Raw genomic sequence first — 14396 nt, 5'->3', positions numbered from 1 at the left:
CTGCGGCACTCCACTAGTCACCAACCGCCAATCAGAATAGCACCCATTGATACCAACTCTCTGCTTCCTATTAGACAGCCAATCCTCTATCCACGCTAACACCTTACCCCCAACTCCGTGCACCCTAACCTTCTGTAGTAACCTTTTATGAGGCACCTTATCAAACGCCTTTTGGAAATCTAAAAACACATCCACCGGTTCCCCTCTGTCTACCGCACTAGTCACATCCTCATAGAAATCCAATAAATTCGTCAAACACAACTTCCCCTTAACAAATCCGTGCTGTGTCTGCTCGATCAAGCCATTCTTTTGTAGGTGCCTCGCTATTTCTTCTTTGATGACGGATTCTAGCATTTTTCCAACTACGGACATTAAACTAACTGGCCTGTAATTCCCTGCCTTTTGTCTGCTGCCTTTTTTAAACAGCGGCATAACATTAGCCGTTTTCCAATCTTCCTGCACTTCCCGGAGTCCAGCGAATTTTGATAAATAATTACTAAGGCATCCACTATCTTCACAGTCTTTCTCCCCGAGTTCCATAATTACCTCCTCATTCTCATGGGTGAAGACAGATGTGAAATGTTCGTTTAACAGCCTACCAATGTGCTCTGCCTCCATCCACAGATTTCCCTTTTGGTCCTTAGTGAGCGTTACTCGTTCCCTGGTTATCCTCTTCCCATTGATAAAATTATAGAATATCTTAGGATTTTCTCTGCTTTTACCAGCCAGAGCTTTCCCATATCCTCTCTTTGCTCCCCTAATTAATTTCTTAAGCTGCATCCTGCTTTCTGGGCTCCATTAGTGCCTCCATAGATATACTCCCCTTATACTTGCTCAAAGCCTCTCATTTCCTTCTCATTGTATCCTGAATGTCTCTGCTCACTCATAGACTGTATTTCCACCACCTTGCTTGCATTGTAAAACTCCTTTTATCTATCCCCTTTTACTGTGTGTGTTTGGAGTGGGAAATTTAACACTTCTCTCCCAGATTTTGTTGAATATGAAATAAACTAATCATTCATTCATTAGTTCATGCAAACCAAGGAGTTGGGAAAGCACACCATTGTAGAATTTAAAAGTAATTCCAAACACCTTCTGGTTTTGGATAAGTGGTAAGAAAAAATAGGCACAATTTGCCTGTCTTTCTCTCTCTATCTCTCTCCTAGCAGCTTAGGTGCGAAAAAGGCCATTCAAACCAAAAGTTAATCAAAGAAGAAAATATGACGAAAAACAATTGACCAGATCTACAGCGAAGACTAGGCAATTCGGATATTAAAAGCAACAATAGGAAACCAAGATAGAAAACTCAAGAACAAGAAATTACAAGCAGCAAATTCCCTTCCCATAACATTAAGAAAATAACAACTTTTGATGCACAAATGTGGGCAAAACAAGGAAACTTAGACAGTGAAACATTAGTTTCCCTAAGCACTGAACAATTGAAAGCTGCAGCGACAGGGAACAGTTGAAACTACCCAGCAAGATGAAAAGCAGTGAACTGGTCCAATGGCTGATTGATAAGTCCAAAAGGTCAATGAGCTGAACCCCAAAAACAAACCCCCTTCCCCAAGACAAATCCAACTGGAGCAGCTCAAAATGCAGCTGGAGTTTCAGGAGAGGAAAAGGAGGAAAATAGAGAAAAAAGGAGAAAAGGAGAGACAGAATGAAATTGAGAAGCCCAGAAAAGACGAGAGAGAAAGAGAAAGAAAAAAAAAGAGTATTTCATAAATTTGGGAGGCATTCATAAATTTGGATTGGGAGGCATGCCTTATGAAGATAGGTTGAGGGAGCTTGGTCTCTTCTCCCTGGAGAGATGAAGGTTGAGATGCAACCTGATAAAGGTTTATAAAATGTTGAGAGGAATAGATAGGGTAGATTCTCGGAGGCTATTTCCCAGGGCTGAAATGGTCGCTATGAGAGGCCACAGGTTTAAGGTGCTGGGAAGCAAGTACAGAGGAGATGTTAGGGGTAAGTTTTTCACTCAGAGGGTGGTGAGTGAATGGAATCAGCTGCCGTCGGTGGTGGTAGAGGCAAACTCGCTGGGGTCTTTTAAAAGACTTCTGGATGAGTATATGGGATCTAATGGGATTGGGAGTTACAGATAGTTCTATGGCTTGGTAGGTATAGATGTGATCGGCGCAACTTGTGGGCCGAAGGGTCTGTTTGTGCTGTAGTGTTCTATGTTCTATAAACTGTGAGATCAGAAAATAGCGAAAGAGACCGAGGTGCATTGTTCACAAGTCAGTGAAAGCTAACATGCAGATGCATAGAAAGATGAATGGTATACGAACATATAAATGAGAAGCAGGTATAGGCTGATCTGATTGGAATCTCAAATATGTACCTGCCTAATGATAACCCAAAACTACTTTCATTATAAAGAATCTATCAGCCTCTGCTTTAAAAATATTTAGACACCACTTCCAAAACTTTATATAGATTTATATATTTAAAAATTTATATAGATGATCTGGAGGAGGGAACCGAGTGTAGAGTGTCGAAATTTGCTGATGACACCAAGATTGGGGGAACGGCAAATTGTGCGGAGGGTGTGCAGAAGGATCTAGATAGGCTGGGCGAATGGGCCAGGAAATGGCAAATGGAATTTAATGTTGGCAAGTGTGAGGTGGTCCACTTTGGTAGGAAGAATGGTAGGAAGGACTATTACTTACGGGGCGAAAAACTGCAGCAGGCGACGGTGCAGAGGGACCTCGGGGTCCTTGTGCATGAGTCGCAAAAACCCAGCTTGCAGGTGCAGCAGGTGGTCAGGAAGGCGAATGGGATGCTGGCCTTCATAGCGAAGGGGATTGAATATAAAAGTAGGGAGGTCTTGCTGCAGCTGTATAGGGCATTGGTGAGGCCGCAGCTGGAGTACTGTGTGCAGTTTTGGGCGCCGTACCTGCGCAAAGATATTTTGGCCTTGGAGGGAGTGCAGAGGAGGTTTACTAGACTGATACCGGAGTTGAGGGGGTTGAGCTATGAGGAGAGGCTGAATAAACTGGGCTTGTACTCGTTAGAGTTTAGAAGAATGAGGGGAGATCTCATTGAGACGTGTAAGATGATGAATGGGATGGATAGGATAGAGGTGGAAAGACTCTTCCCGCTCAAAAAAGACAGTAGGACTAGGGGGCACAGCCTCAAGATAAAAGGGAGGCGGTTTAGAACGGAGTTGAGGAGGAACTTCTTCACTCAAAGGGTGGTGAATCTCTGGAATTCTCTGCCCGTTGAAGTGGTGGAGGCTGCCTCGCTAAATATTTTTAAGACGCGGGTTGATGGGTTTTTGATAGGAGAGGGGATTAAGGGTTATGGGGAGAGGGCGGGAAAGTGGAACTGAGCAGCGACAGATCAGCCATGGCCTACTCCTGCTCCTATTTCTTATGTTCTTAAAACCTTTTCAAGAAAAGAATTCCAAAGATTCACAACCCTTGTGAAAGAAATTCACCTCATCGCCATCTTTAATGAGCAACCCCTCATTTTTACACTGTGACCCCTAGTTCTAGATTCTCTCATGAGAGGAAACATGCATAAATTTAAATCAAGTTGCCTCTTACTCCCCTAAACTCCAGTGGATATGAGTGCATCCTATCTAACCTTTCTTTACAAGATAACTCATTCCTGATCTTAGACCGGTAAACTTTTTCTGAAATGCTTCCAGCGCATTTACATCTTTTCTTAAATGAAGTGACCAGTACTGCACTCACTACTCCCAAATGTGGCCTCACCAGTGCCCTGTACAATTGAGACATAACCTCACTCACTTTGCATTCAATTCCCCTCGCAACAAATGATAACATTCTATTAGATTTCCTTGCTGTACCTACATACTAGCCTATTGTGATTCTTGCACTAGCTCACCAAGTTCCTCTGCATCTCAAAGCGCTGCAATTTCTCACAATTTAGATAAAATGCTTACTTTTTATTCTTCCTGCCAAAATGGACAATTTCACACTATACTTCATTTGCTAGATTTTTGTCCACTCCCTTAACCTACTTAGATCTTTTTGTGCTCTCCTTCTGTCATCTTTACAATTTACTTTCCTACTCATCTTTGTATCGTCAGCAAACTTGGCAACCATTCCTTCAATCCCTTCATTCAAGTCATTTACATAAATTATGAAGAGTTTGAGGTGCCAGCACTGATTCCTGTGGTACACCATGCGTTACATTTTGCCAACTCACTTGTTGGCTAGCCAATCTTATATTCATGCCAATATGTTACTCTCTATAACATGAGCTTTTACTTTCTGCAACACATCTTTGATGTAACATTTTATCAATTGTATTCTGGAAATCTAAGTACAGTCCAATAAGTTGGTTAAATATGATTTTTCTTACTGCAAGAAGATTCGAGTACAAAAGTAATGTGTTCTTGTAGCCATTATGGGCTTTGGTGATACTGCATTTTGTGCACTTTTGGTCTCCTTACCTAAAAAGGATATACTCAGCATATAAGGAGTGCAGTGGAGATTCACCAGACTAATTACAGGGTTGATGGATTGTCTTATGGGAGACTGCGTGCATGTGTGTATGTGGTATGTCCAGAAACAAGGGACAGACTTAGATTGTAAGGGGGGCCATTTAGGATAGTAGTGAAGAGGAAGTGGGTGGTGAGTCTTCAGGAATCTGTACCCCTGAGGCGTGTGAAGATATAGTCATAAAGTAGGTGCCAGGCAGGAGATGCATAGATTTCTCATTATTAAAGATATCAAGAAATATGGGGCTAGTGCAGGAAAATAGGGTAGATAGGCCAAAATTGACTTCAATGGCAGAGCAAACTCAAGAGACTGAATGGCCTAACTCTACTCCTATTTCCAATTTCTATGTAAATCGATGAATTTTAAAGGCAGACAGCAGTTTTGTGTGGTAAGCAGACAGAAGAAGCTGCTTTACTTTGCAAACTAAAAGTTGGATGTGGAAGGGAGATTGTCTCTAGTCGAAGAGATGTATCCTGTAGTCATCTAAAGATTCCAGGAGATAAACTTTGACATGGTCAGAGGGGAACAATCAGTCGGACAAGCGATACAGTGGCTAGTGGGTTTGGGAAACCCTGCAAAAACTAATGGAGACAGTTACTTGAAACTACTACTTGGCAAAACAGGGAAATGTGAACCTATTACAAACTGGGAGCAACTATGGACAGTTTATAACTAGATGTCAATAAGACATGAAAGAAATCAAAACTGTGCACATCAAACTTTTTTTGCTATATTGAAATGGACCATTGCTGAGTGATAATTGCTACTGGTTACACAGTCAGAGGATTGGTCATCTGACCTGGAAGATTCCAAAAGCAGTTACAAGACCAAAAGAGTTTCCATCTCATTCTTGTGCAATCTCATTGTAAGGACATTCTAATCATGAAACCAGGGGATTTGCAGAGATCAAAACTCAGAACACCTGAAAGAGTGGTAACATGCACCATTTCATTCCCAAGGAAAGCAATGGATTTTGGCCAGAGACCAGAAACTGCATGTGAAGTGGCAGCTAACTCATTAATGGGTCATATCACATCACCTCGTATTTCTAGCCTTTTGGACAGTTTTAATATGACATTCCTAGCCTGAGATTCATTCAACCTGAAAAGAACAGCAACAGGGCTCCTGTCTAACTGAGCAGCCAGTCACCATTTCTCAACTGCTTGCAGCCAGTTTTATTTTAAAAGCATCCAACCATCTCCTGCCAAGCAGCCTAGGTACAGAAAGCTTGTTGTGCTGGATCCTCATTTACTTTCTTGAACTTTTGTGTTGTTGTATTTAACCAGGATCTCATCTGTCATGAAGGAAACATCTCTGGGCTTTGACTTTCTGAACTCTGGAAATCATGTGAATATTTATTTCTGTCATTCTTTTAATGCTATCAATCATTACAAAAACTCCCACTTTTCTACCCCTTTACTGTGCGTGCGCACGTGTGCTCCTGCCACAGCGAGTTACTGAGGAGAGTTTGCTCTTTGTTACTTGTAAAATTCAAACTGAGAGTTTGGGAAACATGCCACAGCCTACTTTAAAAACCTGAGAATGCCTCTGCTGGAAGACAAATGGTGGAGGATAAAGTATTCAATTTGCCACTATCTCTTGATCATAATAGCTGTAAGGATTGTAACTCCATGGAGAGTGCAATATGTGCTATGTATAAAATGGAACATTCCTTTTGAAGTATCAGCTGCTTTTAAAGTTAAAATGGGTTTAGTCGCTAGTGTTTGTTTTAGTTATGTGACAGTAAAATTTCTAAAACATAAAATCTTTGTTTCATTTTTCCAGTTATTAATTAGAATTTGGTTTTTTTTTAAAAGCTACTTGTCTCTACGAGGATTGCTACGCCCCATAATTCTAGATTCTCCCACGAGGACAAATATCTACGCCAATGGGAAGGCTGACTCACCACTCTAAGTTTGTGCTGTTGCAGCAGCATGTCCAGGTTGTGCCGCCTTTTGTAGTTGAAGTAGAAATTTTTGCACTGCGCTTCGCTTTTGGTGCCCACCATCTTGGCAATGGCTGCCCAGTTCCGTCCGTGTTCCACGAGTCCTAAGGTAAAGACACAAGGAAACAGAATTAAATTATGAGTCACAGGTAATTACAGCAAAAATGGAAATCATTTAGTTCTCTTTAAAACTATCCAACCAGTCCCATTTCCCGACTCTATTCTCATAACCCTGCGAGCTTATTCTCCTCAACTGTACATCCAACTTCCTTTTCAAATCATTGTCTTTGCTTTCACCACTCTCGTAGGCAGTGTTAAGGTCATTACTATTTGCTGCATGAAAAAGATTCTTGCTCACATCCCCCCCGCATCTCGTCAAAAACTTTAAATTTGTGTCACCCAGTCCTTGTACCATCAGCTAATGGGAAGACCTTTTCCTTGTTGATCTTAACTAAAGCAGTCTTAATCTTGTACACCTCTATCAAACCTCCTCTCAGCTTCCTTTGCCCTGAGAAAAGCTCAATTCCTCCAACCTAACCTTCTACCTAAAATTCCCCAACCCTGGAATTATTCCAATAAATCTCTCAAGATGCTTCACATACTTCCTAAAGCATGGCTACCAGCAATGGGCTTGAAACTCCAGTTGTGGTCTAACCAGAGCTTTACAACTTAATACGTTAACTTACTCTGTCCCTACTGTGATGATAGTAGTGTGATTGATATAGATTTTTTTATGTATAAGGGGAATGTTCAAAAATTTAGCTTTATGCTACAGAGTAATATGTCTGGTAGGAATGCAGTTTGGATTTTAGGGAAGTAAGATAATTATTCGTCTCAACTTTCCAAGAGTTTATTTCAAGTAGAGCCAAGATTTTTGTTTATTTAAGTTCCCCTGCAATATATGATTAGAATGATCAACATAGTCATATGAAGATGGGTTAATGTGCCGAGCTGGGTCTGAGAACAGAAAGCAGAGAAACAAAGCTTTTGCTGAAAGCAGTTAGTTTCAACTGAAGCCTGGTTGAAGTTGGAAGAATTTTCCAGATTTCTGGAATGCTATCTCTGAAAGCTCTAAGACAATTAACAAATGTTAAAGCAAGTACACCTGATTTTGCTAACTATTTATTTAAAAGTGGGTTTGATCCATGCATGAATGTGGCTTATTTGGAACTGGAATAGTCATGAGCTAGAAAATAAAGTTGTTTCCTTTCATTTTTAAATATTGTTCAACTGTTAATGTTTAAGCTGATTCATTTGTTAGAGTTATATTTAAACTGCATAATTAAATAAAGCTTGTTTGACTGTAAAAGATAAGAACATAAGAAGTAGGTGCAGCAGTAGGCCATCTAGCCCTTCGAGCCTGCCCCACCATTCAATAAGATCATGGCTGATCTGAAGTGGCTCAGTTCCACTTTCCCGCTTTCTCCCCATAACCCTTAATTCCCTTGCCTACCAAAAACCCATCAACCCGTGCCTTAAATATATTTAGCGAGGTAGCCTCCACCATTTCAACAGGCAGAGAATTCCAGAGATTCACCACCCTTTGAGTGAAAAAGTTCCTCCTCAACTCTGTTCTAAACTGCGCACCCCCCCCCCCCATCTTGAGGCTGTGCCCCCTAGTCCTGTTGTCCTTTCTGAGCAGGAAGAATCTCTCTACCTCTACCCTACCCATCCCTTTCATTATCTTATACATCTCTATAAGATCCCCCCTCAGCTTTCTAAACTCCAACGAGTACAGACCCAGTCTATTTAGTCTCTCTTCATAGTCCAACCCCCTCATCTCCGGTATCAGCCTAGTGAACCTCCTCTGCACTCCCTCCAAGGCCAGTATATCCTTGCGCAAAGATCCCTAATTTGTTGGTGGAATTACTCCCAGAGTGAATTATCCTAGCCTCACATTTATGTTGATTCATTTGTGGGACATGTTTACTGCCCATCCATAGTTGTCAGAGGGCAGTTCAGAGTTAACTATGTTGCTGTGACTCTAGAGTCACATGTAGGCCAGACCGGGTAGAGATGGCAGATTTCCTTCCCTAACGGGCATTAGTGAACCAGATGGGTTTTTCCAACAATCAGTAGAATCTTAATTCCAGATCTTTTTTATTGAACACAAATTCTACAATCTGTCATGGCAGGATTTAAACCCGGGTCTGCAGAACATCAACTGAGTTTCTTGATTAATAATCTAGCGATAATACCACTAGGCCACAGCCTCCCCTTAGGGTCAATGAGGGTAACCTGTTATCTCATCAAAAATTTCCACTAAGTTAGTTAAACATGATTTCCCCTTTAGAAACCCATGCTGACTCTTCCTAATCAATCCATATTTTTCTACATGACAACTAATTCTATCCTAAATAATTGTTTCTTGAAGCTTCCCCACCACTGAAATTAAAATTTTTAAAATTCATTTATGGGATGTGGGTGTGGCTTTCTGGGCCAGCATTTATTGCCCATCCTAGTGACCCTTCAGAAAGTGGTGGTGAGCTGCTTTCTTGAACAGCTGCAGTACCTTAGGTGTAGGCACACAGAGTGTTGTTGGGGAGGAAATTCCAGGATTTTTACCCAGCAATAGTGAAAGAACGGCAATATGTTTTCAAGTCAGGATGATAGGAACATCCAGGTAGTCTGTTCCTAGGTATCTGCTGTCTTGTCCTTCTAGATGGTAGTGGTTATGGATTTGGAAGATATCATTGAAACCTTGCAGAGTTCCTGCAATGCATCTTGTAGCTGTTACAAGTGTTGCCATTGTTTGTCAGTGGTGAAGGGACTAAATGTTTGTTGAAGGGGTAGCGATCAAGCAGATTCCTTTGTCCTGGATGGCTTTAAAGAAGAGTCATGTTGAAATGTTAACTCTATTTTCTTTCTCCGCATATGCTGCCAGACCAGATGTTTTTTCCAGCATTTTTCTGTTTTTGTTTTGGATTCCAGTATTCACCGTATTTTGCTTTTATTTAAAGAGCAAGAGCATTCATCCCACATGGATTGATGCTAAAGTTTCCATCTTCCATTTTCAGATCTATTCATTATCATGGCCATCTCATGATATAATTAACATATCTGATGACTGCATTCCATAAAATCCAGTAATAACTGAGACCACTCTTCAATAACAATGTGTTAATCGATACCATTGTTCTGTGCAATCTATCAGCTGATCCAACACACCAATAATAAACAGCTTATCATCACCTCTGACATCAGGCATTGGAAGTTAATGCAGCTTCTGAACGCTATCCAACTTTCCTCTTCCTTGCTTCCTGCTGACCACGTCTATCTCCCATCCTCATTCCTTACTGGCCTGCACCACGCTTTGACATTCCACTTGATAATCTTCAACTTGTGTCCTCTGCAAATGGCTCAATTCATCCAAGTAAGTTCCCAATCCAACAAAACCCATCACCATGTACAGTACCCTCTTCTTCCATAATATTCTTGCTGGGGGCACTCTCGCTGCATCACCAATAAAAAGTGCAGTATAAATGCAAGTCTTTCTATTTTCCACTTTTTTTACATTGTCCCGAGAAGGTAGACAGGTCCTCAGTTTATTGCCTCATCCTAAAGTTGGCATACCTCTTGTAATGCAGTACTTCCCTCAATACTGTGCTGAAGTGTTAGCCTAGATTAAATGTTTAAAATTTGAAATAATTTTATTAGTACTACAACAATGCATTACAAGGAATCGGAGATAGCTCAGTGATCCAACTATGGCAACAAACAAGAACAGCTGTTTTTAACGTATACAAGTTATATTATAATTGAATTAGACTTTACATACTATATTCAACAGTAAGGTTTCTAATCGAAGGATATGTTGAAAGAATGAGAAGTAAAAGATGGAGTGGCAAGAGGTTCACATGGAATATAAACACCAGGAGGGCTGAAAGGCTAATTTCTGTGCTGTAAATTCAAAGTCATTTGAATGGAAACTGCAAAGCTTTCAAATTAGTAGATGATGCTTATAAAGTGATTAATTTGCATTTTCAGATTTAACAAAGTGGCTCGTTAATCAACAGTCTTGAAGAGGGAAGCTCTCTACACCAAAGGCAGTGCAGCAACATGAACAAAATAAGACACAATGAAATACTGTCAGGCTTTGAAACCAGACGAGATGTTTTTTAAATATACTAACCTTTTTTGGCCACTTCCATTTCTTCCTCTGTCCAACGGGAAGTCTCCACAGGCTCAGTCACAGCTGAAAAGTACAAGGAACAATCTCAGCTCCCTACAATCGATCCATCTATTTACATTAACCATGCTTAAAACCTTCCTTAAAAGCTGCTGATGGTCTGCAAAACTCTGTCAACTCTGCTTCCTCCAAAGTTGGACAAATTTCATTTCCTGCTGCCAACAGAAAGTTAAATCAAATCTTGGGACTGAACACATAAATAGAACATAGAACATTACAGCGCAGTACAGGCCCTTCAGCCCTCAATGTTGCGCCGACCAGTGGAACCAATCTAATGACCCGCTAACTTAAACTATTCCAATATTATCCATATGCCTATCCAATGACCATTTGAATGCCCTTAAAATTGGTGAGTCCACTACTGCTGCAGGCAGGGCATTCCACGTCAAAGAACAAAGAATAACCCAGCACGGGAAACAGGCCTTTCGGCCCAACGAGCCCGCGCCGCCATCTTAACAAAGCATTTTCCTGCACCTACCTTGCCCCGTGTGTATCCGAATGGTATCCCTATTGTAACCAGATTCAGGGGAGAATAGTGTAGGGTCAATTTGGTACACCTTAGTACGTCCTTACTATCCTCTGAGTAAAGAATCTACCTCTGACATCTGTCCTATATTTATCACCCCTCAATTTAAAGCTATGTCCCCTCATGTTAGCCATCACCATACGAGGAAAAAGGCTCTCACTGTCCACCTTATCTAACCCTCTAATCATCTTGTATGCCTCAATTAAGTCACATCTTAACCTTCTTCTCTCTAATGAAAATAACCTCAAGTCCCTCAGCCTTTCCTCATAAGACCTTCCCACCATACCAGGCAACATCCTGGTAAACCTCCTCTGCACCCTTTCCAGTGCTTCCACATCTTTCTAATAATGCGGCGACCAGAACTCTACGCAATACTCCAAGTGCGTCCGCACCACAGTTTTGTACAGCTGCAACATGATCTCACTGCTCTGAAATTCAATCCCTCTACCAATAAAAGCTAACACACCGTACGCCTTCTTAACAACCTTATCAACCTGGGTGCCAACTTTCAGGGATCTATGCACATGGACACCGAGATCTCTCTGATCATCCACACTACCAAGAGTCTTTCTATTAGCCCAATACTCTGTAATCCTGTTACTCCTTCCAAAGTGAATTACCTCACACTTTTCCACATTAAACTCCATTTGCCACCTCTCAGCCCAGCTCTGCAGCTTATCCACGTCCCTCTGCAAACCACAACATCCATCCGCACTGTCCACAACTCCTCCAACTTTAGTGTCATCCGCAAATTTACTAACCCATCCTTCTACACCCTCATCTAGGTCATTTATAAGAATTACAAACAGCAGTGGTCCCAAAACAGATCCCTGAGGCACACCACTAGTAACTGAACTCCAGGTTGAATATTTCCCATCAACCACCACCCTCTGTCTTCTATCAGCTAGCCAATTCCTGATCCAAACTGCTAAATCACCCTCAATCCCATGCATCCGTATTTTCTGCGGTAGCCTACCATGGGGAACCTTATCAAACGCTTTACTGAAATCTATATACACCACATCAACTGCATTACCCTTATCAATTGAGCACCCAAGACAAATTCCAGTTCACTGGCAGCATCTAACCAAATGTTTCTAAAGGCGTGGCAATAAGTCAAAGGTCACTATCTATAAAGTTTCATTGAGTCATCCCCTCTAAACACAATACCTACCTTAGGTTGTAGTCCAGCTACAATATTCAGAAAAAAACTATGCATTTATATAGCACTTTTCATGATTACTGGATGGTTAAAAAAAACTTTATGGTCAATTCAGTACTTTTGAAGTGTGGTCACAGTTGGGGGAGGTGATGGTCTAGTGATATTATTGAACATAGAACACTACAGCACAAACAGGCCCTTCAGCCCACAAGTTGCACTGATCATATCCATACCTACCAAGCCATAGAACTATCTATAACTCCCAATCCCATTAAATCCCATGTACTCATCCAGATGTCTTTTAAAAGACCCCAGCGAGTTCGCCTCTATCACCACTGACGGCAGCCGATTCCATTCACTCCCCACCCTCTGAGTGAATAACTTACCCCTAACATCTCCTCTGTACTTGCTCCCCATCACCTTAAACCTGTGTCCTCTCGTAGCGACCATTTCGGCCCTGGGAAATAGCCTCCGAGAATCCACCCTATCTATTCCTCTCAACATTTTATGAGCCTCCATCAGGTCGCCTCTCAACCTTTGTCTCTCCAGGGAGAAGAGACCTAGCTCCCTCAACCTATCCTCAGAAGGCATGCCTCCCAATCCAGGCAACATCCTTGTAAATCTCCTCTGCACCCTTTCAATAGCTTCCACATCCTTCCTGTAGCGAGGCGAGTGGGTCTGACAAGGGTCTTATAAAGTTGCAGCATTACCTCCCGACTCCTAAACTTAATCCCTCGATTAATGAAGGCCAGTACACCATACGCCTTCTTGACCACATCCTCCACCTGTGAGGCCGATTTAAGAGTCCTATGGACCCAGACCCCAAGATCCTTCTGCTCCTCAACACTGCTAAGACTCCGACCCTTGATATTGTACTCTTTCATCCCATTGGACCTGCCAAAATGGACAACTACACATTTATCCGTGTTGAAGTCCATCTGCCACTTCTCCGCCCAGTCTTGCATCCTATCTACATCATGCTGCAACTTCTGACATCCCTCCAGACTATCCACAACACCACCAACCTTCGTGTCGTCGGCAAACTTACTAACCCATCCCTCCATTTCCTCATCCAGGTCATTTACGAAAATGACAAACAGCAAGGGTCCCAGAACAGATCCCTGGGGCACGCCACTGGTGACCGTCCTCCATGCAAAAATTGCTAGACTATTAATCAGAAACTCAGTTAACGTTCTAGGGGCCTAGATTTGAATCCTGTCATGGCAGATGGTGGGACCTGAATTGAATAAAAAAATCTGGAATTAAGAATCTACTGATGACCATGAAACCATTGTCAATTGTCAGAAAAACCCATCTGGTTCACTAATGTCCTCTTGGGAAGGAAATCCACCATACTTACCTGGTCTGGCCTACAAGTGACTCCAGAGTCACAGCAATGGCAAGGGCAAGGTAATATTAGATAGGGGTCATGGGTAGAGAGGTGGTGTTAAGATGGCAGCATGGGCTCGTTGGGCCGAAGGGCCTGTTTCCCAGGCTGATTTTGTTCTTCTTTGTTCAATGTGGTTGATTCTGAACTGCCCACCAAGGGTGACTAGGGATGGGCAATAAATGTTGGCCAGACAGCGACACCTATGTTCCACGAATAAGTACAAATAAAATGTAAAAATGCCGTAGATGAACACAGCAAAATCCCTTAAACCACAATGTGATAATGAGCTGATCATCTGCTTAGTGCAATTTAGATGGAGGGATACGTATTGGCCAGGACACCATGGTTAACGCGCCTGCTCTTCTTTGAAATAGTGCCATGGGATCTTTTGCATCCAACCAGGCAGACAGATGGTGCCTCCATCTAACATCTCATAAGAAAGATGGCACCACACTGCAGTACTCCCTCAGTACTGCACAGGAGTGTCAGCTCAGCCCTGGAATAAGACTTGATCACTGAACCTTGTGAATCAGAGGCGAGAGAACGGAAAGGATTTCATACCATGGTACACCAACATACTGGAGCAATACTTTGTTATATAAACAGATTTTGATAATGGTTGTTGTTTTTTTACCTCACATCTACAAGGAAAACAGGCTCTAGATTATGGGCAAACCGGTATACAGCATTAGGGCAAAAACAGATAAGT

At 41.9% G+C, this 14396-nt stretch overlaps 1 protein-coding gene across 12 annotated transcripts in view; it reads right to left on the bottom strand.

Moving 5' to 3' along the window:
* Nucleotides 1-14396, bottom strand: part of ncor1 (nuclear receptor corepressor 1) — a 345530-nt gene that overhangs the window by 142495 nt on the left and 188639 nt on the right. For all 12 annotated transcript variants that reach the window (XM_080211013.1, XM_080211017.1, XM_080211019.1 and 9 more), the window contains 2 exons: nt 10553-10615; nt 6382-6524 (listed from right to left, as the gene is read on the bottom strand). In XM_080211013.1, coding sequence (XP_080067139.1) covers nt 6382-6524; nt 10553-10615 — 206 coding nt within the window. The remainder of the gene's footprint in view (nt 1-6381; nt 6525-10552; nt 10616-14396) is intronic.

Source organism: Carcharhinus amblyrhynchos, chromosome 23 (genome assembly GCF_965287045.1).
Source record: "Carcharhinus amblyrhynchos chromosome 23, sCarAmb.v2.hapA, whole genome shotgun sequence".
Taxonomy (NCBI): domain Eukaryota; kingdom Metazoa; phylum Chordata; class Chondrichthyes; order Carcharhiniformes; family Carcharhinidae; genus Carcharhinus; species Carcharhinus amblyrhynchos.
This window is presented reverse-complemented; position numbering and strand designations above follow the sequence as displayed.